A 27634-nucleotide genomic window follows, 5' to 3' on the forward strand; every position below is an offset into this window, starting at 1 on the left:
TTTAATAACTTACACACTGTATGGATTTTATTTCACGCCAGAAGTTTTTGGATTCAGGACAAACAGCGACACACTCGCTTCGCGGTCTTCGATCACACATCGCTCGTCTAACTGGAATGTGTGCTCTGGTCAAAAGCCACGTATTGATGTACAGTGTGTACTCAGGATTTGTGTCACCCTGTTGAGTACCATGTGAGTGTGTTTTCCTGCACTGAGCGTCTGTTAAAGGTTTTCAGTGATTGTCTCAAATTTCCAAGGAATTACCTCTAAACCAAACTCCTCTGGTACTCCAAGCAGGATAACAGCAATTTCCAAATACTGCTCAACTCAAATCTGAGCGTCTCAGGCTTTTTTTTTCTCTTTTTTCCCCCGACACATTAAATGGCTTGGAGTTCATAATGACACTGATTGGTTGGTTCACAAAAACATGCTGAAAAATGTCTAAATTGTCTTTTTGTTGAGTTAGTTACAAGTATAAAACAATGATATACATACTGAAAGCTGTTAAAAATACATGACATTACATAATATAAAAACAAATGCAAAGTCTTCCTCCAGTTCAGATCATTTCATACAGTATTTGTGTTGTTTTTACCGACAGTAAGGCATCTATTACAGAAGGCACAGCTGTAGACAAACACAAAAAAATGTAGAAAATGTGGCTTTTAGGCACGGTGAGGTGTTTTTTTGTTTTTTTGTTTTTTTCATGAAGCAAACGGATGGTTTGCATAATTTGTAGAAGAGCCTGCACAGTGAATTGGAAGGCTGAGGTGTGTGAAGTCAGAGTTGGGTTAAGGACGACGTTCTGGTGCCCGTTAACACCCTCAACTGGCACCAGACGACTGAAACTCATTAAAATGAAGACAAATACAAAATGCTGAATCGCTCCTTTGGCTTTAAGTGAGATGTGGAGTGAAACAAGGACACAGACGTGGCTGGTTACAGTTTTCCGTGACTCTTTCCAATCTATTGGACCCAGTCAGAGAGCACATGTGTGACCAAACACAACCATGAAAAGAAAATCATTTGGAGAGTATCCTGGAAAATAAAGACTAACAGGAACGTTCATTCATTACAAAACCTTTATCTGAGAAATTTAAGTTAAACATATGTGTTTTAAAAGTGTCAGTGACTTTATTTCATTTTGATTGAAATAACAGACACTTGATGACTCTAGTGTTGTGTTCACTGGACCAGTTCTCCTCATCACTGTCTCTTCACCAACTCTCTGCACCTGCAAACTTCAGTCAGACTGGAGGAGGTTTTTGTACGACTCTATTTCACTGTGTGAACGTTAAATCAGTATGCCAGCCAAGACAGTAATAATCTCCAGCATCTTCAGTCTGAAATCCACTGATGGTTAAAGTGTACTGAGAACCAGATCTACTGCCTCTGAATCTAGACGGAGTTCCTGAGTAGAGAGTTGATGATGAACGTATAAGAAGTTTAGGAGGCTGTCCAGGTTTCTGAAGGTACCAGGCTAGATCGTTCCCTATATTTGAACTCCCTGTGGCGCTGATGGTCACAGTCCCTCCAACAGTGACAGACTTGGATTTATCAGCCTGAGTCAGAAAATTGTTGGCAAATGACTCTGAAATGAGAAATAAACAACGTTAAGAAGAAAAGTTTGATATCAATTAAAATAACTAAAGTTTAGAGCAAAGGATTAAAATTAAGTCAGATAGTTTTTAAAAACACATCATCGACGTCTCTCACCCTGAGTCAGAAAACCCAACATGACAATCAGAGTTATTGGAAACATCATCCTGATGCAGTTTTCAGTGTGAGTGCATGAAAACAGTTCAGACTCTCTGTGACACAAGAACTTAAACTCTGAGGAGCAGTGATGCAGAAGAATCATGCAAAACACATTTGAAGGCGGCAAACACACATCTGTTGTAATGAAACAGAGAAAGCAGAGGTGGTGTGAGGTGACAGTTCATCTCCTCCTGAGGATCATTCAACCATCACATTCAGACACGTTCATTTACATCATTTACATTTAAATGTTGTTTCTCTTCATGACAAACATTTTATTTTCTATGTTTATAGTCTTTCTCCTTACTGTGTCTTCATTAACAGGTGCTCAGCATCCTCTGCTGGTAAACTGGATCAACACTAGTCTGACTCTGAACTGTAACATGATGTAGCTCAGAGCCACAAGTTGTTAGTTTAGAGTAAAGACCAGAAAGAGGATCAAACATCCAGCATGTCTCTAAATGTTAGAAAATCTACCTTTAAACTCCTCTGAATCTCACTGATTAATGTCAGGTTTGTTGAATCTGAACAAAATCTGAAGTCTCCACAGTTTATCTACAACTTGACAGAGAAACATTAATCTGTGTGTAGCTGCTGCTTGACTGTTTACTATCTCAGGTTTAATGCTGCCATGAATCAAGATATTAGATAAAATACCAAACACATTTCACCATTGTATTGTCTTAAACAAGTAGAAACTTCCAGGCTGGGAAGATATGATAAAATACAAAAACCTTTGCCTTGTCCACAAAATCTTGCACAGCACAGCTCCTCCCTCTCTTAACTCACTCAAAATCCAACAAAAAATAGTAATAAGCAAAACCACAAGAGGGACCACACATGGAGGCCTGTTAGCCCCCGTCAGAAAAAGCAGATTTGTTCAACTATCCTTCTCTATCAGATCAACTCAGGACTGGAACTCATGACCTCCTCAAACTGGAGACATACGTACCTACTCCACATTCACTGCTCACCTTAAAACATGGCTTGACTCACACACTGCTTTATATTAAATAAGTGAGGACAGAGCCGGCCCAAGCCTCCATGGGCCCTAAACACAATTAGATGTTGCTGTATTTTTGCCAGTAATACTGATTGTTGATCATGCACACACCTACTATAAAGTCATTGCAGCTCTGATTGTCCTATTGTCAGTCTGACATGTCTTCACACATGTATGTGTTACATGCTGAAATTACGCTGTTTCAGGTGTAATGAAGTTTATTTCTGTTGCAGCTCCACAGCATGCACAGTCAAAACTACTGTGAATCAGTTAAAATACACAAACATTATAAATTTTGGTTTATTATTTTTGGTTTCAAAAACTGCAACAATAATTTCTAGTGCAAGGACAACAATAAAGTGCAACAACAAATAAAATCACTTAGATGTGTAAAGAATAATAACAGACTTAACTGTACAAAACCGACAGAATAAAATAAAATATCAAACAAATACTTAACCCTTGTATGGTATTCGGGTGAAAATGACCCGTTTCAGAATTTTACAAGAAGAAAAATAGTACAAGTATAAATTTTTTCTACCTGAAACTCAAAGGCCTTAGCTTATTTTCTGTGATAAACATGTATAAAGAAACAAACAAACAAAAAAAATAGCACACATGCTACTATACCCCACACATTTACATCCTTCATATGGTCTTCAGGTCATTTTAATCCGCATACACAGAGACACACAGAAACATGCCCACACACACACACACACATACACACACACACAGAGCCCTGATTACCCTGCAATCAACACCTGAGACGCTGCTTTGGGATTATTAGCTATGAAACTCTGCTAAGTCTGCGTTTAGGCTTCATTTCACCCAAACTGCATCTGAAATAGCTTTGATATGCTTCCGTTTGTTATTCAGCATTAACATTCAGATGTTTTCCTTTAGTTTTTTCCTCTTGTACCTAGTGTAAGTTGGTTTCATATGAAATCAGCCACAGTTAAAATCCATGTCTGCTGTCATTTACAGGGCTTTGTCCAACATAGACCAGAGGTGATGGTGCTTGACGTCTTCCAGAGGTCTGCAGAAAGTTCAACGTGACGACAAGATGAAGACAAGACTCACTGTATTTTTAAGGCAGACATGAAGAACACTTCATTTATTCCTGGATGTTTTTACTTTTGTCTTTTTCTGTGTTTGCATTTATGTACTTATTTATATTTGTGTGTGGATGGTTGTGATTTATGAGCATTATGTGTTGACTTTTTTTCCTGAATTATCTTGCGCTGTGATAGTCTGTTCTAAAAATGATAAATGGACCACTTTCAGAACCTGCTTCACTGTTTCATTGTTTTGTAAATACTGTATTTGAAAAAATCTCTTAAACAGTTATTTAGGACACGTGACTACGTACCAGTGGTGGTCCGTCAGGGCCTGCAAGACCTCCTCTGCTGGCCTAACAAATATCTGAATAACAGGCTTTATTATATTTTCCATGAATACCTATTAAATAATCCCTAAAGGTCTGTTCACCACCAGCCTGAACCGTTGATACAAGGCAGCATGGATCCATGCTTTCATGTTGTTTACGCCAAATTGTGACCCTGCCATCTGAATGTCACAGCTGAAATCAAGACTCGTCAGACCAGCCAACGTTTCTCCAATCTTCTATTGTCCAGCGTTGGTGAGCCTGTGTGAACTGCAGTCTCAGTTTCCTGTTCTTAGCTGACAGGAGTGGCACCCGGTGTGGTCTTCTGCTGCTGTAACCCATCTTCTTCAAGGTTGGACGTGTTGTGCGTTCAGAGATGGTATTCTGCATTCCTTGGTTGTGACCAGTGGTTATTTGAGTTACTGTTGCCTTTCTATCATCTCCAACCAGTCTGCCCATTCTCCTCTGACCTCTCACATCAACAAGACATTTTCATTCACACAACTGCCGCTCACTGGATATTTTCTCTTTTTCAGACCATTCTCTGAAAACCCTAGAGATGGTTGTGTGTGAAAATCCCAGTAGATCAGCAGTTTCTGAAACACTCAGACCATCAGCCCGTCTGGCACCAACAACCATACCACTTTCAAAGTCGCTTAAATCCCTGTTCTTCCCCATTCTGATGCTCGGTTTGAAATTCAACAAGTTATCTTGATCACCTCTACATGACTAAATGCATTGATCTGCAGCCATGTGATTGGCTGATTAGATATTTGTGTTAACCAGCAATTGGAAAGGTGTACCTAATAAAGTGGCCAGTGAGTGCATATGAAATGAATACATCTGAATTTAATTATCTATCCTTGTAGTGGCGCAGTGGAGTCGTGAGTGGCAGTGATGCCTCACAGCAAGAAGGTTCTGGGTTCAGATCCATTTCTGTGTGGAGTTTGCATGTTCTCCCTGTGTCTGTGTGGGTTCTCTCCAGGTACTCTGTCTTTGTTTGTCAGCCCTGAGATGGACTGGAGACCTGTCCAAAAGTTAAGTGTAGAAAGTTGTACTGAAACTTTGATCCTCCTCTCGAAGGAATTGAAACAGATGTGATTTAAATGATCATGTATGAGAAACTTTTTCTTATTTTGTTAAATGAGGAGATCTGAGATCATAGAGAAGGAAAACAAAGAATTAGTTTATGTCGTTTTCATTGTAAACAGCTGGACAATGAATGAACAGAAACTGATTGTAAAGACAAATATTTAATCAGGCTAGTTTTTTGGTTGTTTTCATCATATTAAATATCAAGTGGTGAAGCTCTTTATGTTTCTGTTTGCTAAATTAATAACATGTGAATCGAGTGAAGTTGTTTGTGTTGTGTGTTGAGTGCTTGGTGAGGTTACTGTCAGCTCTGTGTTCAGTGGTCTGTGTCAGAGTCTCTTCTTCTTCACCAGCTACAGTCGGTTCCTGCTGTAACAGCTCAGAGTCTCTGCAGTCTGACTGAGGGAGGTTTTTGTACAACGACAAATCACTGTGTGAACACATCAGCACTGTTTATGACATGAATACTCTTACGGTAGTAAACTGCTGCATCTTCAGTCTGAACTCCACTGATGGTCAAAGAGAAGTCAGAACCACTTCCACTGCCACTAAACCGAGCAGGTGTTCCTGATGCACGTGTGCTTCCAGATTTTATCAGGAGCTTTGGAGGTTGTCCAGATTTCTGCTGATACCAGGACATACACTGACCACCACTACAACCTCCTACATCTTGGCTGATCTTACAGGTCATAGTGACAATGGATCCTGGAGTAGATGTCTTTACTGGAGGCTGAGTCACAGTCACCTGACCACTGCATCCTGCAGACAAAAACAAATGATTGATTTCTCAGCAGAAATAAATGAGAGAAAAGGCAGCACATGATGAGTGAAATGTTGCTGAGAGAATGAACCTGTGAAGCAGCAGCAGGCCAGCGTCCAGATGAGGATGGTGATGAGAGTCATGGTGGTTGTGGTTTCTGCTGTGTTGACTGACAGATCTGAGTCCTGCAGTGTTGAACTCACAGGACTATAAACCTTCTCAGTTGACTGGAGGATCAGCTGACCATGCAAAGCCTCCTCTCTATGGAAATCATTTCTCTGCTCTCAACACACTGAAGGCAACCAGGGACACAACATCAGGAGAAATACTCTTTGGATTTAAACCATCTATGATCTGAATGGAACACAAGAAAATATTTACATTACAAACACAACTAAGGATTTAAGGATGAGTTTGTGCTCACTGTGGTTTGTATTTCTACTTTCTAACATTCAATTCATCAGAGTGAAGATCATATATAAAGTTTTAGTCATAATTCATCATTTCTTGTAAATCATTGTGATAAAAGTATCATGTACATTTAATCATGTGTCAGCTGATTTAAAATTAGGAATCAATGACATTTCTAAAAGGAGACTGAGGTTTCTCTTTCAGTTGTAGAAAAGTAAAGCTACATTTAAATAATACAATGACTTTTTAAAAATGATTTCAACATCCATGTGATTACACATCATAACACATTCACAAAAGTGTATTTTTTGCTGTGTTATCAGAAGAATCAGAATTTTTTCAGAGGACAGATGTTTGTTCTCAGAGCAGGAGGTTTTTGTACGGCCTCTTAATGAGTTTGTATCACTGTGGTGGACTTTTGGTGGAGGAACCAAACTCACCGTTGACTGTAAGTACCTTTTTCGTTGTAGCTTTTTACTTTTGTAACAATCCTTATTATATTTAGTGAGAATGTGATTGAGTTGATTGATTTTTTGTTTTTGTATTTTTCGTTATTTAACAAAACTGATCCAACATTTTAACTGTGACAAGAAACTTGACAGAGATCAATATTAACTCAGTATATAGTAACTGAAATGATCAAAATAAATCATCAGTTTTCTAATATTCTATTTCACGATGACTTTGAATTATTCTCTGTTTAAAAATGTTTTACATTAACATGTGATCAATGTCAAGTTGTAAGACTCAAAACGTAACATCAGTAGTTTAATGTTATTTTCTTTTATCCATTTTTAACATAGAAACAGTTTTTAGATTAAAGTGTGATGTGGATTTCAGTTAGTGACAAATATCATTTCATCAGTAAATGCAGATCAGCTTGGTGTTCACGCTTCATTCATTTCACATGTAGTTTAAAGGAAGTGAAAGAGACAGATGTCAAAGTTTTAACTGTGTTCACATGAATGTTTGAGCTCTGTCAGTTTAAAGATGGAAAATCATCCCTGAAATGAGTTATTCACTGTCACACATTGTGAAACAGATATGAAGACGTCATCACTGATTAATATTAATTGATGTTTTAGTGACATTTCCACTTGAATCATGAGGCTGATGGTCTGATACTGAGAGATTTATGAGTCCAACAGCAGCACAAGTTCTTGTGGTTCATTGATAAAATACTAGAAATGTCATCTTCCTTTATTAGCAGCCTTCATCCTGACTCCTTTGTATTTGTGTCTCTCCTCCAGTGGGTGTGGTGCGTCCCACCCTGAGTGTCCTCCCCCCCTCCAGAGAGGAGCTGCAGCAGAGCAGTGCCACACTGGTGTGTCTGGCCAGCGGGGGCTTCCCCTCGACCTGGAGTCTGGGCTGGAAGGTGGGGGGCAGCAGCAAGTCCTCGGGGGTGTCCCGCAGCGTGGAGGTCCTGGGGGGGGACGGCCACTACAGCTGGAGCAGCTCCCTGAGCCTCACTGCAGACCAGTGGAGGAAGGCGTGCTCAGTGAGCTGTGAGGCCAGTCTGAATGGACAGAGTCCTGTCACTCAAACCCTGGAGCCTGACCGCTGCTCAGAGTAGAGCTTCAGCAACACTTCCTGTCTGGAAATGATGCTTCTGATACTTTCATCAAGCTGCACATCTTCTCTCTTCTCATATTTGCTCAACACGCGACCGTCCTTTCATTTCTCCACGATTCTGCTCTTTAACAATTATCGTAAAAATTCTGATAAAATTAGATGCACATGAAAGAATAAACTGACATTTAATAAAATCATCATCTTTGTCATTTACTTCGATATTATTTACACACACACTTAAGATAATAAATGTGACTTTTGTAGCAGTTGTCCTGAGGATCTAAGAGGTCTACTGTAGAGGTAGAGGAGAGGAAGAGAAGTTCTCAGCCGTATTAAAAGTAGTGCTGAGGTCTGAAAGAATTCAAATGTCTCCATTAGCAGAGTCTGAGGACAAAAATAGATTATGGAAACTGACAGAAAAGAAGATTATGTGTTGAATGTGAGACAGAGACACGAGCACAGAGAAAAAAAGTGTTTCAATTACTCAAAATAAAATTATAATGGTGGCAACAAATGTTCAATGTCTCATAATAAAAGTTAAATCATCGTATGATGCAGGTCTGTGTTTGATCCCCATTTGGAGACTTTAAGAAGATAAACTACCTGGCTGATGGCTTCATATTTAGAAGATTGAAAATTTTACATCATTATTCAAGTTTCAGATTTTTTTTTGTTTTTGTCATGGAAGCAAAATAAATTATATTGGGTATAAATAGTGTTTATATGTGAGTGTAAATGTGGGCTGAGTGCTTGGTGAGGTTACTGTCAGCTCTGTGTTCAGTGGTCTGTGTCAGAGTCTCTTCCTCTTCAGCAGCTGCAGTCGGTTCCTGCTGTAACAGCTCAGAGTCTCTGCAGTCTGACTGAGGGAGGTTTTTGTACGACGACAAATCACTGTGTGCACACATACGGATTGTGTCTACTCTGACAGTAGTAAACTGCTGCATCTTCAGCCTGAACTCCACTGATGGTCAAAGAGAAGTCAGAACCACTTCCACTGCCACTAAACCGATCTGGTGTTCCTGATACATGTGAGCTTCCATAATATATCAGGAGCTTTGGAGTTTGTCCAGATTTCTGTTGATACCAGGACATAAGCTGATTACCACTAGCTATGTGAACATCCTGGCTGGTCTTACAGGTCATAGTGACAGTGGATCCTGGAGTAGATGTCTCTACTGGAGGCTGAGTCACAGTCACCTGACCACTGCATCCTGCAGACAAAAACAAATGATTGATTTCTCAGCAGAAATAAATGAGAGAAAAGGCAGCACATGATGAGTGAAATGTTGCTGAGAGAATGAACCTGTGAAGCAGCAGCAGGCCAGCGTCCAGATGAGGATGGTGATGAGAGTCATGGTGGTTGTGGTTTCTGCTGTGTTGACTGACAGATCTGAGTCCTGCAGTGTTGAACTCACAGGACTATAAACCTTCTCAGTTGACTGGAGGATCAGCTGACCATGCAAAGCCTCCTCTCTATGGAAATCATTTCTCTGCTCTCAACACACTGAAGGCAACCAGGGACACAACATCAGGAGAAATACTCTTTGGATTTAAACAATCTACGATCTGAATGGAACACAAGAAAATATTTACATTACAAATGCTGCTGAAGATGAGTGTCACTGTGGTTGGTTTATGTCTCAATCTTTACTTTTTACTCATGTAGCATTAACACTTCATAGTTATCAATATATTGATGCATTAAGTTAAACCTATGTGTTTTAGAAGTGTCAGTGAGTTTATTTCATTTTTATTTTGATTCACTGTGTTTCTGCTTGATGACTCTACTGTTGTGTTTACTGGACCAGTTCTCCTCATCACTGTCTCTTCACCAACTCTCTGCACCTGCAGCCTTCAGTCAGACTGGAGGAGGTTTTTGTATGACTCTATTTCACTGTGTGAACACTCCACCACCATGGTCACCAAGACAGTAATAATCTCCAGCATCTTCAGGCTGAAATCCACTGATGGTTAAAGTGTACTGAGAACCAGATCTACTGCCTCTGAATCGAGACGGAGTTCCTGAGTAGAGAGTTGACGAGTAGTATATAAGAAGTTTAGGAGGCTGTCCAGGTTTCTGAAGGTACCAGGCTAGAGTGCTCCCTATATTTGAACTCCCTGTGGCGCTGATGGTCACAGTCCCTCCAACACTGACAGACTTGTATTTATCAGCCTGAGTCAGAAAATTGTTGGCAAACGAGTCTGAAATGAGAAATAAACAACGTTAAGAAGAAAAGTTTGATATCACTTAAAAGAACTGGAGTTTATGAGCAAAGGATTAAAAGGAACTCAGACAGGTTTTAAAAACATATCATCGACGTCTCTCACCTGAGTTAGAAAACCAACATGACAATCAGAGTTATTGGAAACATCATCCTGATGCAGTTTTCAGTGTGAGTGCATGAAAACAGTTCAGAGTCTCTGTGACACAAGAACTTAAACTCTGAGGAGCAGTGATGGAGAGAAATCATGCAAAACACATTTGAAGGAGGCAAACACACATCTGTTGTAATGAAACAGAGAAAGCAGAGGTGGTGTGAGATGACAGTTCATCTCCTCCTGAGGATCATTCAACCGTTTAAAGTCCATTTTACTGCGTTCATTTTGTCACCTGGAAACGTTTCTCTAACGACCTTCTTCTTTGACTTCGTCTCATTAACAGTTGCATCGTGTCCCCTGCTTGCAAATGTGATCCATTGTGAGGTTTCCCTTAAGATTCAACACAAACATCTTTCAGACAGAATGAAATATATGAAGACCTGAAGTTTCCTCCAGGGTTCGTTGTGAGTGAAACGTCCTAAGAGATCAGCTGATTGCTACCGTCAGCAGATCAAGATTTTGAAATGATAATTTTGGTAGATATCACACATCCCTGTATCGTTACTATGAGCACATTTACTTATGGAAACTTAGTGATTAGACGGCTGGAATATCCTTCTTGTTAATGACGATCTTTTAGATTAGATTAATGAGACGTGTAGCTAAAGTTTATTATTGTTATTCTCAAAAAGGACTGAATAGAGGATCAACATTCAACTCTGAATCATCAACATGAAAGGAAATAAGTTGTCTAACATACTTCACATCTGATTAAATCGGCTCTTTGACTCATATCTGTGCTAAATGCATGAATCAGCTTTTATTCCTTCAGAGGTAGGACTGTGTAATTCATAAGTGGTGATACGTCTGGCACAGAACCCGTCTGACACGGGCATTAAAGTCTGAGTTTCACTTCTCCTTCCAGTGGGGGGGGGGGGGGGGGGGGGGGGGGGGGGGGCTTCTGTAAATGTGGGACTGTGTTCGTGTGAGCAGCAATCTCCTGCAACATGTCTGCATGAAGTCTAACTTTAGGGATGTTTTTTATGGAACTGCTTTTAGACCACGTGGAGATGTGACATGTTCTCTCCGTCGAGTGAATTCAGGTAGAGAAATAACTTTGGCTGCAGAGACACAGAAGCCAGCTATTAAACATTGTACTGTGTAGATTATCTGGAGGAGAGTTCAAACGTGAAAAAGAATTTAAATGAATCACATGAGGTCAGGGAAGAGCGGCAAATATTCAAATCATGTACAAGAGAACAGACGCACAAGAGTGAGAATTTAACGGTCAACACTGCCCTCTTTTGTCAAAATAAGTCACTGCAAATAGATTTGGATGAAAATGATTGAGAAATGATTAACATGTCAGTCTGGATACGCTCAGTAGACATTGGAGCAAGAGGCTTACATTGACAAAGACATAGATTGTATCTTCATGTGTATTTGTGCATAATTTTGTGTCTATAAATATACATTTGCAGTGTTTTGGATATTTGTGTCTTGTCTGGGTTCATTTAGTGGTTGTTTTGAGGTCCTTTAAGGTCATTGTGGTCATTTTGTAATTTATTTTCCATTTCCTCGTAGCTGAAACACAAAATGCTGAGGCTCAATTCAAGCAGAGGCCCTCGTGAACAGTAGACTCAGAAAAAGCTTCACATTCACTGAGACACAAAACCATTCAGGTTTAATAACTTACACACTGTATGGATTTTATTTCACGCCAGAAGTTTTTGGATTCAGGACAAACAGCGACACACTCGCTTCGCGGTCTTCGATCACACATCGCTCGTCTAACTGGAATGTGTGCTCTGGTCAAAAGCCACGTATTGATGTACAGTGTGTACTCAGGATTTGTGTCACCCTGTTGAGTACCATGTGAGTGTGTTTTCCTGCACTGGGCGTCTGTTAAAGGTTTTCAGTGATTGTCTCAAATTTCCAAGGAATTACCTCTAAACCAAACTCCTCTGGTACTCCAAGCAGGATAACAGCAATTTCCAAATACTGCTCAACTCAAATCTGAGCGTCTCAGGCTTTTTTTTTTTCCGACACATTAAATGGCTTGGAGTTCATAATGACACTGATTGGTTGGTTCACAAAAACATGCTGAAAAATGTCTAAGTTGTCTTTTTGTTGTGTTAGTTACAAGTATAAAACAATGATATACATACTGAAAGCTGTTAAAAATACATGACATTACATAATATACAAACAAATGCAAAGTCTTCCTCCAGTTCAGATCATTTCATACAGTATTTGTGTTGTTTCCACCGACAGTAAGGCGTCTGTTACAGAAGGCACAGCTGTAGACAAACACAAAAAATGTAGAAAATGTGGCTTTTAGGCACGGTGAGGTGTTTTTTTGTTTTTTTCATGAAGCAAACGGATGGTTTGCATAATTTGTAGAAGAGCCTGCACAGTGAATTGGAAGGCTGAGGTGTGTGAAGTCAGAGTTGGGTTAAGGACGACGTTCTGGTGCCCGTTAACACCCTCAACTGGCACCAGACGACTGAAACTCATTAAAATGAAGACAAATACAAAATGCTGAATCGCTCCTTTGGCTTTAAGTGAGATGTGGAGTGAAACAAGGACACAGACGTGGCTGGTTACAGTTTTCCGTGACTCTTTCCAACCTATTGGACCCAGTCAGAGAGCACATGTGTGACCAAACACAACCATAAAAGAAAATCATTTGGAGAGTATCCTGGAAAATAAAGACTAACAGGAACGTTCATTCATTACAAAACCTTTATCTGAGACATAAAGTGTATTCATGAACAACCTAAAAGTGGAAGCTGACTGGAAAATTGGAAGAAACATCTAAGAACGGGAGCTGTATCTGCTCAAAGCTTCTCATCAGTCTGAGCTCCTGAATGATATTTAGTTTGACTGAAACAAAGCGCTCATGTGTCAATCAGAGCAGAGACAGTGAGTGAATTCACTAATTAATCAATAGGATCGCGCTACTTGTTCTATTCAATATAGGGAGTTTGTTCATTTCGTTTATTTTGTTCAGGAAGATACATTAACACTTTGGGCGTTGAGAATACCAGTGTCAACATGAACGACACATCCATGCTTATGGCAGCTTCATAACAAAGCACAAAGGTGAGATGAAGAGGTAAGATTTGGAAACCCCGGGAAGAGTGGAGCAGCATCTTATGACCTTTTTGAGGAAACACTCGCAGGCTGCTGATAGTCGTCATCATATATATACGTAGACCAGGAGGAGACGCCGGCTGCTTTGGCCGTCCCTGGAATTTGATCTCACAGTCTTTCTAAACTGGGGAGTTAGCGGTTGCTCCTCATGGCCTCCTTGGCTGCCAGGATGAGAGGAGTGAGGCTGGACAGAGGCTTGGCCTGCTTCAGGAATGGATGCTGCACACAGACACACAGACAGACGAGAGCACACAGGAAACACCATGAGTTGATGGATGGAGTATGTGTTATTGGTATAAGTTTGTATAAGTTGCAGCTATATGCACAGTTTTTATCCAAAGTAAAGAAATAGCTCAGGTATAATGGCACAATAGGAGTGTGCATCACTATTTCACAGTTATTTCAAGTGACTCTAACAGATTATATTTTATTTCATTTTATGTTACACATACATACTGTATGTTCACCTCTGGAGTTGCTTGGATCAGTCTGATTTAATCTTTAATGTTTCTTGTTCTGTATCTTTTTTCACATATATTCACTGTGTCTGTTAGATCCATGTGAGTGTGTAGGTCTGTCCTACCTGCAGCAGTTCTCTGCCTGACCCTCGCTTCTCCACGTCCATCTCCAGACAGCGGGACAGGAAGGACCGGAAGATGGGAGACAGCTTCTCCGGACTCTGCAGCTCAGGAGTCCCATTGGTGGCGATTAAATACAAAGCCTGAAACCAGAACAAAAGCAAAGTGTGTTATACACATACATATCTATCAAAGGATAACTTGTAACGATCAAGTCTTTTGTTAATACTGATGATAAAATGTAACAAAGACATTTTTTCAATCTTTGATACGGGAAACGAGACAGCTCTGCTTTATTCATTAGTGCAGTGGTGATTGGAGCTAAATGCTAAATATATATATTTATAATATACTTGAAATGCTAAATGCTAATATACTTGCAGTGAAAAAGCTCATATGCATCTGCTAACAGGATATAATATTTACTATGTTCACTATCTTAGTTTGGCATGCTAATATTTGCTAATTAGCACTGAAGCCTCATCCAATCACAAGAGGCTCATCGGAATTTTGCCGTTCACATCTTTGACCTGAAGGTGGCCCTAGAGGGCAGGTGTGAGGGCAGAAAGCCTCTACACCAGTCTTCAGGGCAATCATCCACTCACAGCTTGGATCGACATTTAGTAAAAGATAAATAATAATGAGTTTGCGACGGCTTAGAGGAAAGTTCAGGCATCAACAGAAAAAGCTTGATTCTGAAAATCTTTTTTTATTTTTTACTTTTTTTGGTCAATCTATCCGTCTGATGGCGTTAAACTTGTCAGATTAGGAACAAGTAAAACCCCGATCAGCTGTTAAAAATATGCCTCTGCTTCATGGATGGTGTTTTATGCCACACTCACCCTGAGAGGGTTCTCATTGAGATAGGGAGGCTCTCCCTCCACCATCTCTATGGCCATAATCCCCAGGGACCAAATGTCCACTTTGGGTCCGTAGGCTTTCCTCGTCACCACCTCCGGAGCCATCCAGTACGGAGTCCCCACCATGGTGCTGCGTTTGCTCTGCTCTGGGGTGATCTGGGCGCAGAAGCCGAAATCGGCTATAAAAAAAAAAAAAAAAAAAGAAGAAGATATACAGTTACGGTTATGATTACACGTGTGAATTTAAAAATAAAAATCTGTCTGGAGGTATGTGGATGTTTGAGCCGTCTCTTACTAAGTTTGACTGATCCGTCCATCCCCAGGAGAACGTTGTCACTCTTGATGTCTCTGTGGATGACCTGGTTGGCATGAAGAAACTCCAGAGCCTGAAGGACCTGGACGCAGAGAGGGAGGGAGAGAGGGAGGTTAGCATCCTCAAATGATAATACAGAGTGCACACAGGTATTATAGACAATTATGTTGTTCACAACAACAAAACAGACAAAACGTTATCAGTGTCATCCCTTAGAACCCTGCAAATACTGCAGATAGCCACTGTATGCAAACCTCTCGCATATACTATAATATAAGACGTCACATTAGACTTAGAATTCTGGATGAAGTTAATATAAGAGGATAAATACTTTTGGAATTCCTACACATGATGAATTAGGTCTGTTATAATAATACACTGAGAAATCTACAGATTTAATGTGTATCACAAAAACAGTAAATGAATAAACGGCACCAGCACTAAAATGCTGATGAAAACAGACGGTCATCAAAGAATAGTATAAATTAATTAGTTAATTAATTAATTAATTACTCTAATTTGTCACCAAATTGATCATATTTATTTTTGTTTTTGGGCTTAACGTAGCAAAGGTTTTTGCAGGGTATGCGTGCACGCTACTGCGCAAGGTCAGTCATGTTTTCCCAAAACACCTCGATGTTATCGGTGAAGATCTCTCCTCCCCCCTTAAGGACACACATGACTCTACCTGAATGCCACCTGATTGTAAATCCTAACAAGTTAAGGCATCTCTGGAGCTCTCTAAACCCTGGCTGAGTTAGAGGTCCAACACTGATACTCCTACTGCAGGACGCTGGGTCAAATATATCCCAGCGGCTTTATTTCAGTCGCGATAAATCCTAATTTTTCCTACTGAATACTCGAATACAAAGCCAAAACAAGAGATTTATATCCAGTGCAAGTGGTTAATCTGTAATATTGTGCCGAAGCCCAGTGGAAATCCAACCTCTCTGCAGACGGCAGCGATCTGAGCCTCGTCCATGCACGTCTCCGTCACGACGTCAGTCAGCGAGCCACCAGCCAGGTACTCCATCACAACGAACAGCTCATCTCCTACGAGGAAACTAAAAACGCACGCACGCGCACAATTACACTCAGAGCTCACGCCGCGAAAATAAGAAGTGGTCACACGTCTGTTTGGTCATTACGCATCAGGCAAGCGGTACCTGTCCACAAAGTTGACGATGTTGGGGTTCTTCAGCTCCTTCATGACCAAGATCTCGTTGATAATCAGTTCTTTCTTCGGCTGCTTCTGCAAGTTGATCTGTTTGATGGCCACCTGCGGAACACAACAGAGACTAAACCCCGCGCTACCACATCTATTCACGCCGTTAGAATAACACTTTTAGCTCCTTGAAGTTCAGACTGTCTAATCAGAAAGATTTGAGGCTGAATTGGACATTCAGCATGTGTTTTGCATAGAGCATTAAATGCATTTTTATATCCCTGCTGGTTGATCCTGACTACTTCTCACAGTGGATAATAGAAAATGCGCAGGTAACAACTATATTTGTTATCGGTTCAGTTCAAGATCAAGTGTTCTTGTAAAAGTCACGACACAAAACACGACCGAGGATCCCGGCTCCGGCTCCAGCTCAGCCACGTGGGAGCCACATGTTATTTTTAATGTCATCGATTACACCTGCTGATGTCCGCGTTGTCTAGTGTTGCTAACAGCCGCTACTGGAAACATAATGCTTGGATCATTTTTACTGTTTGTTTAAAGGAACAGTGCAGAACTTTTGTCTCCACCCGTCTGGCAATCTGAGTAATTTTACAGCCCTGTCAAGGCATGTGTGTGACGCACGTCTACAGTTTACAGCCCCTTCTCTTCTTCCAGTGCTCTCCACTGAGGAAAAGCCAAACCGGCGGTAAATGGTGTCAGTCTTTGCTACGGATTTCTTTTTCTTCTTTTTCTAATCTTAAGCATCTTTTTATCTGGAGCATCACACAAACATTCCTTGAACACTTTCTATGTTTTATTTCATTCTTCCTGAGTGCCAGAGCAAGTATTACATAACATTAGTTACATGAAACTAATTTCTCTGCTGTACTCAGTGTTGCTTTACTTTTTTAGCTCTGATGATTAGTAATAGATAAGAAAAGTAAAAAAAAAATGAAATGCTGACAAAGCAGCACCGTCACCACAGACGACAGGTTTAAACTACTACTGAGATTTACTGAGCACTTAATGAGCACTGGGTCTTCTTTTATATGTAGAAGTCACACACTATACTGCAGTATAGTGCAGTATACCACAGTATACATTACATGTACATGAATGATTACAATATTATAACCACCACTGACAAGCGATGATTAGATAATTCTGTTTGGTTGTCATTATGTTTTTATCACCCAAAAGAAAAACAAATGAATACGACGAGAACACTAGACGAAGCTGCATTTCATGATGTGAATTATTTATTATTAATGAATTAAGAATAATTTATTATTATTCTATTATTTATTATAGAATCTCACTATTTCAGAAAGATTTCAGAATCGCAGGAATTCCTCGGACGCCACCCCTGACGTTAGTTTCGCATTTCGACCCGAGCTCATCATATTGTATTGGCGTCTGTGTGAACAGTGAGAATGAAGTATGGTGGGTGTGTCTCAAGACCTGTGTTTCTCCGTGGTTGCCATGGAACCTGAGTGACTGATTGACACCTGATGTGGAGCACCTGGGCCCGGTGTTCTGCAGCTACTTAAGCCCCGCCTCCGACGGTCCCAGTCTCTTCCTGCTCCGACCCAACTCCCAGCCGGCTCCTATTCTTTTGTCTTTTGTTTCCCATTACAACTGATCCCACTGACTTTCACATCCCACACGTTTAAACCGTTACGTCTGAGTATTTGATTGTTTTCTGTTAAATAAATTAATGCAACCATTGAGCCGGGTTGTAACAATGTGAATTGGGACAAAACACACAAAATGAAGATTTACCTCTTGTCCTGTGGCAACATCTATGGCTGTGTAAACTGTGCCAGACGCCCTGAAAGTACAAAACAGTAAGAGGTTAAACAAAAGCCTTTTCCTTTATCTTCATCCTACTGCTCCACTGTGAACCAGCTATCTGCTTTAGTGACGCGCCGGTTGCAAAAGTTCTTTGAAGTGAACAACTGGAGCTGGTTCACGTCGTTTTTTTTTTTTTTTTTTTTTTTTTTTTTCAGTCGACTGGTTAAGATGTATGGTGCCGTCTGGCAGGGAGACAGAGAATGTTGCAGAGACAGAAACTACGCGCATTAGAGAGGGTAAGGGAAACGTGTGAAAGAAAACAGAGCGAAGTCTGGACACATTTTAATGTGGCGGAGGAGACTGTGCAAAGATAAAATTTCATACCGTCCCGTCTCCACAAATAACTTGCGCAAGCACACGCAAACTGTTTTTATATTTCAAAACATATTATCATGTCGTGATATATTTTTTGTCGGCGGATGGACAGCAAGAAGGTTCCAGATTCGGGACCTTTCTCCGGAGTTTGCACGTTCTGGAGACCTGGATGAACCCTTCCTATAGCACAATGACAGCTGGGGCAGGCTCCCCCGCGACCCTCTCTAAAAAGAGCTGGAATTCCCATTACTAATCCGCTTCACATCCTCTCTCACAACTCAGACAATTCCTAGCAATGACACTCCGCCTCAGTCCTGACTCACCCCTGGCCGATCTTTTCGTAGCGCGTGTATTTCTTCTTGGGATCTCCGACGCTGACAATAGTTCCTGAGAATCACAAAAGAAATTGTTCAGCAAGTTCTTGCTGAAGCCAGGGCATGACGCACTTTGCGGCGTTTCCTTTCCAGTGCGTGTTTTGCATACTTAGTTTTTCCATGATCTCCTCATCGGTCATCTTGCCCTTCGGCTTCTGCCTGTCAGCTGCCTTGGAGGCGGCGTCCGCCTCCGGAGCTGGGATCGGGTCAATCACCGACCTCGTGTACATCTGACACGGCGCAGGAAAGAAAAACACCTTTTAATCCGCCGAACAAGAAACAACTGATCTTTCTCATTTTTAACCTGCTCGCAATTTTTAGCGGCTCCACATTCAGCTTTGACGCGACTCACGGATTTCGTGTGTTCTGGCCGAGGTGCCACGACCGGGGGCGGGGTGTCATCGTCGTCGTCGTCGTCGCCGTCTTTGCCCGACGGGGAGGTCGCGGTACCCTGCTTGCCTGGCTGCAACGATGAACAAATGCGACAGTCAGAATTCCCTGAATATAATAAAGGTGATGTAATTCAATAAGAAACAACGGATGAAGACACCCACCGATTGTGAGTCTTTATCTGTAGGATACAAAAAAAGAAAAAGTGTTAAGGACAGAAGAGTGAGTCTGCAGAGTTACAAAACTGGACTTTGATTTAACTGCTTAGGAAGGGGGGGAGGAAAAAAACTGACCCGAGGCGGTGAGGTATTTCTGTTTTCCACTGGTGGAGTCGTAGAACTTGAGAATGTCGAGGACGGCCTGAGGATTCTGCTTCTGTTCTGATTTACTGATGTTGGAGGTTTGGAGGAGACGGGCCCACTGATCCGGCATGCCCTGGACAAGCAAACACATTAAAATATATATTAGAACAAGAACACTTTTTCCATCCCATAGCTCCTTTAGCTCAGTCACACAAAAAACAAACTACCTATTTCCTCACTTCTCGTTTTCAGGGGCTGAAAAATAACGCGGATATCCACAGTGCACAGAAAAAACTGGCATAAGGTATCGCACGTCCGACCAAAAAAATCTTACAGCAACACAACAGGAAATTCCTGGGACTTTCCCCGTGTCTTCACAGTGGAATTACCAGATCAACTCTTCTGACCGCCAATAAAAAATAAAAATAAAAAAAGATTTTTTTTTTAAATCATAAACCCATGTTCCCCGTGCTGGACATCAGCTAGACCTGCAAGTCTGCAAATGTGGCAAGTCATTCTATTTAAGCGCTTCCTGAGGGGAGCTTCACACATAATTACATTAAATAAGATGCACCACACAAACCAAATCTTACACGGAGATAAGCCATTAGTACACTTTTACACACCATAGCCCGGTAAACTGTTGCACAACCAATTGGCAAATGTTAGCTTGGTAATATGAGAACTGTAAAATAAGGATGTAAAATAAAAGGGGTAATACGTAATGTAGGTTTACAAAGTGCAGTTGAATATGGGCATAAATCACACTTTGACGATTATAAATGGCCACATTACTGAACATTATGCCAAAAAATATTAACTTTAACTGGAAAATCTTGAAGGTTTTAGTCTTGGTTTGTGTGGCCACACCTTTAGTTAGCGGTTGCAACACCAAATGTGGTTTTAAACGACATCTCACAGCATTCTGGGGCTGGCATCTGTGATCTCATTTATTTGTTTGTGTGTGTGTGTGTGTGTGTGTGTGCGTGTGCGTGTGCGTGTGCGTGTGCGTGTGCGTGCGTGTGTGTCTGCAGCTCTTCGTCTGACAGCTCACTGCGGCTGCTCCTCCTCCTTTCGAAACAGATCCACTGACCTGCTTTGCAGATGCGTTTCTGACGAGCAGCAGAACTGCTCCCATTCATTATAAAAATCACCTTGTGTTCTGCTAAATGCTTTGTGTTGGTGAGCGTGAAAATGCAGAAGGAAATGGGCCATTTGCATAAGTAGAATAGATCCGCATACGAGCTATATTAGCAGTAGCATTATTTTCCCACGAAAGTTGCCACAAACCACGCGAGTTGCCAGTTAATAACCACGTAATTATTACTTATTAATATTGAAATGCTTTCCGAATTGAACCTCAATCTGTGACAGATACTGACTTAATAGGCATTAAGCTCTAATGACCAAACTGGATAAGCTAAATTAGCATCAGCTGATATTTTCTGCCCATATTAAACTGGACAGGTGACTGAGACTAAAAAGTCATTTACAGCCCGAAAACATTTCTTGATATTTTATGTTGCATTGCACGAAATCACACTTATCCCCACGACATTCATGCATTCTCCTTTTACATGGGGAGCGAGAAGAGGTGTCTGTTGCTGCTTCCTATATGGACCACAGTGCGATGCTCCACGTTTTACCGATGCATACCCCAGAAACTGACGGTGCTCGCAATTTAGTTGGACACTCAGAGCTGATTTCAGACACTTCTTTTGTGATTCGTGTGACTTCCTGTTTGTGCACTTAATTCTTTTCACATGACTAGACTCTTGATATGCCATAGCAACCATTTACAAATTTACACTACCTGAATTCCTTCTTAATCTTTTGGAAACGATGTTTACGAAAAGAAATGTGCTATCTTGCCAGCAGGTAGATAAGAAGGTGGATGCTTGTGAAGACACGCATTGCTCAGCACTGAGACTTACGGTGAATTCTCCGGTAACGGCATCGAATCCCACGTGGATGGTGTGTTCAAAGTCCGACGGGGAAGAAATCTCAGGCCTGTCCTTGTCTCTGTCCTTCTTCCTGCCTCCTGCAGGCAAGCGGTCAACAGGTTCTCTGGTGAGTGCCATTCTCACTTTATTGCACTACTGTATTGTTAAAGTGTGTGTGTGTGTGTGTGTTTGTGTGTGTGTACTCTCACCTTTCTCGGAGACGAATATGGAGATGATCTTGTTCCTGGACTTCCTCTGGACTTCCTCTGGAACAGACGGCAGTGGCCGAGAGTTGTGATTGGCTGACTGGGGGTCCTTGACTCCTCCTCCTTGGCTGCTCATCCTGACAGGGGGGGCGGGGGGCTTATCCTCACACACTCCGCTGTCACACATCTACACACACCTGGACCTGCGGAGTCGGGATCAGACGCACAAGTCAAGTGGGCATCTCGAAAGCCTGCTACACAGCGAGCCGCCGCTTCACTTCTTCCTGTTTTCTGCATGTTTCACAACGCCGTGCACGCTAAGCCCCGAGCGCTCCTGACGAATAACGGCGAAACCAAGCGAAACTCACAAGCTACAGGCAGAGAACGAGTCGAACGAACGGCAAATTGGGGAAAAACTCACGCGTACCTAACTAATCCATCCATGCCCCCGTCTGAGCAGCAGCGCTGGGTGTTGGAGCGAAGGGAGCAGCGGGTGAACAGGAAGCAACGTCGAACGGGCAAAGTGACGTGTTGAGTCACGCACACAGTTGCGAATGAACAAGGAAGGAAGGAAAGGAGGCAGAGAGAGAAAGAGAGTCTGCGAATGAGTGCGTCACTAACAATGGCATGACAACTGGGCTAAAAGAGAGAGGGGCGAGGAGCGGTTCAATAAGACACCGAGAACATCTTAAAAACACCAGAGACTATAGTCAGCGAGTTTAAATACAAGTCTGAAGCACTTCTACTCGAGTTTTTCCATCTCATGCTACATCACACTTCAACATGTATTTGAGAGCAATGGTTTCTAGCTACTTTTGAGATTCAGATCTTACATAAAAAAAAACAAATAACTGAGTTTACTGTCACACTTCAGATCTGTTTGAAGTTGATCCAAAGAGAAATAATGAATGTAAACTTGACAAATGACTTCTTTGAAATCAGAATTTTAGACTCAATGAGATAAAAATATACAATTTACTTATTTTGTGACTCTTTGGATGAGACCAGGTTCTTGCTCAATGACGCCTGGGTATTAACATCCTCATTATAAATCACTCAACAGGCCAAATTTCTGTAGAACAAACACTTTTGCTTTCACTTATCCTAAACGCATTCAAAACAGTAAAAAGGAAATGACATTTCGAACGAAGGACCCACCTACACTATTCTCCCGTTTATTTATCGAGCGCTTTTTGGTAGACAATCTACTGTTTCATCCATTATCCTAATATGGTTAAAAACAGAGATTGCAGACAATCGCGGCGCACGCAAACAGGCACGCGCACACCAAAAACCATCAACCTCAAAAGCACCTGTGAGAGTCTTTTGCAGAGCAAGCAGTTCGAGCGATCTGCTCCGAGCTGCAGCCTGCGTTCTCGGTGACATCACAGACAGGAAACAGGAAGCAAACAAAGGTTTCCTCACTTCCCGTGTCTGACCGCCAATGACACAGCTCGTATCAAAAGCAGGGTAAGAAACGTGGCTCAGGTAGGCATGCCTCTGACCTCTCTTTTACACACGAGCCCTCCTACCGCTGCCAGCGCTCATGCAGGCCCGACTTCGCTGACTAAATTAGGAATCCGCCCGCGAAGACGTTGCCTTTCTCAATACGTCCACCAGTGCATGCTGCAACATTACGCCGTTGCGGTTACTGAAAAAGTCATTTCACACCAACAGATAAGCCCTCTGTAATAACAGTGCACCAGCTAAAGACTCATCAGCACTATCTTGTCCCAGGCTTAAATTATTTCCGCTCTTGCGCAATTTCTGATTCTGCCTGTACATTTGTGGCTTTTTCACTGTGCTGCGAGATTTCCTCACTGGATAACGGTCCGTCGCTTTCTCGCAGTTTTTCTTTTTTCACGCGTCCGACCGTGGAAAGCCACCGTCAACTTCTAACTTTCCAGCAAGGCGACAAGTCGCACAAAGGCAAACCGGTCAACCGATCTCGGACAAGACAACGAGGCGCCCCCGTTGCTCTCTCCGAAACTCCGTTTCACGCCGCCAAGTACTCACCTGTTTGCTGCCTCTTCTGCGTCTTGCAGAAGACCAGGTAAACAATAAAAACCGCTGTATCCCCAGCGAGTGTGTGTTCGCGTCTGCCTCCTATTCTCGTGTATCTCCTCCGACTGCTCGTTTCTCTCTCTCAGGTTTTCACCCTTCTGAGGGCATGTCTTAGCAGGCCGCCTCATTCCTCAGCGATCTTGGATGGGACATGTGTATTCTTGCCCCGGCAAGATAAAATTAGACGCAGTCCAAGCTTAATGTGCATTTAGAAAGAAACTGTGTGTGTGTTGGACTGGAGGCTGGGCGCAGGCCGGCCAGGCTGAGACAAGTTGTCTCTCAGTAGGAATTCCATAGCTGCAGGGCTGCAGTAAGAGTTGGGCGTGTCCCCCTGTTCATCAGCGCACACACACACACACACACACAGTAGCCACGCGTACATTCCCGGCGCTAAAACACACACACACGCCTCTTGCCAACAGAGGCTCCATTATGAATATCTCGCATGTAGCTTCAGGATAGGCTCTATGAGCGTGGTGACTAAAAACTTTTACGGACAGGTGCACACATCAGTAGTGCAGGCTTGGGTTTAAATAACCGCACCCTGCTACTACAGGCATGGTTTACAAGCTAATTAACTCGAGAAGATCATTCATTAATCTGGTAGAATGACTGACTTCAAAAATCTCCAAAAGCAAGGTGGAAAAATTACACTTTAGGAGGGTTTTGTTCAAAAAATCTTGCTTGAGTTTTCTTTGACCACTCATGCAAGAGGCTCCGTCAGTTCTGAAAATCTTCAAGTAAGAACCTTCAGACCTTCAGGTGAGAAATCCGTAGTCCACCGTACACTTGCAGGACAACAACATGCACATTTGAGACAAAGAAGACAGGTGGTTTGGAAGGGAAGTAAATGAAGCCGTTTTTGTAAAACTGGAAACACCCACCGTCTTTACAAATGTCCCTAAAAACTGTCCTCCCCAATATTCATACTGGAGTTTAGAGTTTCCAACCACCGCCCAGGTTACTTTGACAGATTCCCCCGATCACAGATGAGTTTCTGGTTGTCATATTAGTTCCAGGTGTGCACCATTTACACTCACTGTGGGATAAGTTAAAGGATTATCTTATCTCATCTTATCTTATCTTCCCACTAATCATTTAGATCTTAAGGAGCCACTTAGACGAGTGGTGAAACATCTAGAAGAAAAACTCAAACCAGTCCAGTTGCCTTCGTTTTAGATCCGTTTTCTGGATAAACCTGGATGACTAAGAATCTTCACAGACTTTCTAGCAGGGTTCTGCATCAGCACAGAGACTCACATTCCAGTAACCTCCTGTTAAACTTCAGCTGGGGACGGGGTTGTAGTTCCCAACCCTGCGATGCCATGAAACGTAATATATTTGGTGAAATGATTTCAAGAAACTTCGAACAAGTTCAGTTTACTTCAGCTTTGATTTACGCAGAAACTACAAAGCAATGGTCCTCACCAAGAATGTTGTCACTTCCACAGTGTCTTCAGAGTGAACTGGTCTTGAGATCCTTCACAGGATCGAGAATGTAAGAGTTTTCAAGATTATAGAAGTGGCCCAAATGAAAACATTTCAGAAGGAAAACTGACCTGAGACACGTTAAAGCTGACAGAACTTAGACACAGACAATGGTTAGTTTTAGGTGGGCACAAGGAGAAGTTATGATATTGCTTAACTAATATGTGTCTGTGGAGGATGCTAATGATTGTTTGTCACTGATTAACTTGCCGGATATTTATATAAACAGTCAGCCCACTGTTGAGTCTGTATAATCTTTGACAGCATTTGTCACGTTTACAAAGAAATGAAACGATTACCTATTCGTCAGCGCGCGGTTATCTTTTCGTCCGCGGATGAACTGATTAATCGTTTCAGTTTTGTTGACGTGGACATGCCGCTCCTGCCTCTGAGCGTCCATTTCTTTCAGATTCACCCCCGCAAACTCTATGTCTGCGGTCAGCAAACATACCACTTAACATCCATGCAGCCTCTAATTGCACATCCCTCCTGTTTTCATATCAGAGAAACTCCTGTTCCAAAACTGTGCCACAGATAATGTCATGTTGGGTTGACTTGCATAATTTCTATTCCTCATTTTCTGGTCTCTCATTTCATCAGAGTACTTTCTATTCCCTGTGGTGGCCCGTCGTCAAGGGAAGCCCACTTCCTCATCCTGGAACTCCCCGAGCCCCAGAGGGTCACAGAAGCGGGCTGACCAACCGGAGCTCAGCAAACACGGCCGCCTGGCTGTTTACAGGAAGTGGACAACAAGCCTTTTGTGTTCGGCTTCTATAAAAGGAAATTCTGTGGAGAACTTCCTGGAAGGAGCGATGAAGCGAGCACACACACACACAACCCACTTCCACCTCCTTTCATTCAGAAAGGCACGGTCTGATGCGAAAACACCTCTGTGCATTTAAACCACGCGAATCTGTCTGAGGCCTCTACCTTGCGCGGCTCCTTCGCTGATTATAGCCCTGGCAGTGAATGAGGCATAAATACACCGTGCAGCTGCAGAGCCCACAAAGAACACCTTATCCTGTTATTCAAACAGCTGCCTCACCCCTGTGTCAACATTTTGACGGATCAAAATCATCGACCTGGGGAACAAAACTAGCCTCAGGACTCGCAGTGTACAAGCGTTAGTTCTCTACATGCAGGGTGTGGATGGAGAAATCACAGGCACAGATTGAAATCTTGATGTATAGTATAGTTTGTTGGCAAGGCCATAGGCAGGTCTCACACAACACACTGGTAATATTGTCCAGGGCCGAAGTTTGTATTTGCCGATTTACACTCCAAAAGAAATCCCAGCGGTTTGTAGCTTAATTTTCCTAAATATTAGCCAAAAGCATAATTTAAAATCCCATAAACTACCACATGTAACTTGTCAGTCACTGTATATTTTAAATACCTTATCAGGGCATTAAAACCATGAATGACCTACTGCTGAAGCTCTGTTTACAGAGGCTGGTAACAGTAGTGATGACAAATAAAAACGTGTGCTTCTGCTTTTGGAAAAGTGTGCTACTTCTCCCTTATTTATATATCGCTGTGACCTCTTTATACTACCACGACACACAAAGCCAAAGCTATAAAAATAAAAGGCAATTAATGGCTTGATGGGTATTTTTAGCTGTGGGAGAAAATAAACTGTAACTTAAAATTCTTCTGTAAGTAAAGCGCGTTTTATTTAAGGAACTTCTGAACTGCTTTACATACATATATGTATATAGTTTAAGTCGTTTAGATCAGCCTGCAGGACTCCAGTGATCTAAAGTGTCCCTTACACTGACATTACAACAAAACATTACATAGAAACAAAGCTAACTGGAGTAGCTGCTGCGTTTTATTTTGGTCCCTTTCATACACAGGAAAAGCTTCACCTCAACAACTATGCGAGTCTGAACGCTTCCAGTGCCGGAAAAGTCAATGGTAATCGAATAAATACCCAATAAACAACTTTTATATGAGACATTAGTTAGTCCGACTGTGTTGTATGAGTAAAATAACTCACCGGTTGCTGTCAACCTTTAAAAAAAAAAAAACAACCGCACTCCGGCCAGACTTCCGAAACTCCGCCCCCCGTTTCTGCTTCTCTTATCAACCCCAGTTTAAAGCTCAGATTTGACGCTGTGATTTTACCAAACGACCCCGCTTGTGTGAAAAGTGATACCGTCTTAAAAAACTCACGGCGGTTTTGTCCCGTCTCTGTCTCCGACTAGTTTCGGGCTGGTTCTTTTCCTCGGCCCGAAAAGGAGGAGAAGGAGGAGGAGTAACCTGGCACTGAGGAAGCGGAACGTCGTGGAAACAAACCGAGGCAGTCGGTGCCTCTCGGCTTC

General features: G+C 42.0%; 1 protein-coding gene and 1 gene segment (V, D, J or C); both read right to left on the reverse strand.

Annotated features, from left to right (window-relative positions):
* On the reverse strand, positions 1–27634 carry LOC125024123 (serine/threonine-protein kinase PAK 2-like). 5 transcript variants are annotated; one of them, XR_007114702.1, is made up of 16 exons: positions 27486–27634; positions 21762–21961; positions 21544–21650; positions 19601–19742; positions 19472–19488; positions 19270–19380; positions 19027–19147; positions 18867–18930; positions 18157–18205; positions 16376–16488; positions 16156–16273; positions 15192–15291; positions 14879–15075; positions 14042–14179; positions 13047–13677; positions 1–1081 (listed from the first exon to the last, which is right to left on the reverse strand). XR_007114702.1 is itself a non-coding variant. In XM_047611811.1 (15 exons), the coding sequence occupies exons 2-15, from the start codon at positions 21943–21945 to the stop codon at positions 13591–13593; spliced, it is 1548 nt and encodes a 515-aa protein (XP_047467767.1). In that variant the 5' UTR covers positions 21946–21961; positions 23775–23942; the 3' UTR covers positions 11986–13590. The 5 variants fall into 5 exon arrangements, 1 of the variants encoding a protein (XP_047467767.1); XR_007114703.1 differs by lacking the exon at positions 27486–27634 and adding an exon at positions 27310–27473; XR_007114700.1 differs by lacking the exon at positions 27486–27634 and adding an exon at positions 23775–23942.
* Positions 5517–6143, reverse strand: LOC125024133. The segment is given in 2 exon segments: positions 5517–5999; positions 6092–6143. Coding segments are annotated over 2 exon segments (384 nt in total).

Source organism: Mugil cephalus, chromosome 17 (genome assembly GCF_022458985.1).
Source record: "Mugil cephalus isolate CIBA_MC_2020 chromosome 17, CIBA_Mcephalus_1.1, whole genome shotgun sequence".
NCBI lineage: Eukaryota > Metazoa > Chordata > Actinopteri > Mugiliformes > Mugilidae > Mugil > Mugil cephalus.

Coding starts and splice junctions, on each gene's coding strand:
- LOC125024123 (XM_047611811.1), bottom strand. CDS start 21,945: ATGTGTGACAGCGGAGTGTGTGAGGATAAGCCCCCCGCCCCCCCTGTC. Junction 18,931..19,026: donor GGAGATCATGGAAAAACTAA/GTATGCAAAACA, acceptor TGTGATTCTCAG/GAACTATTGTCAGCGTCGGA. Junction 18,206..18,866: donor TACGAAAAGATCGGCCAGGG/GTGAGTCAGGAC, acceptor TTGTACTTTCAG/GGCGTCTGGCACAGTTTACA.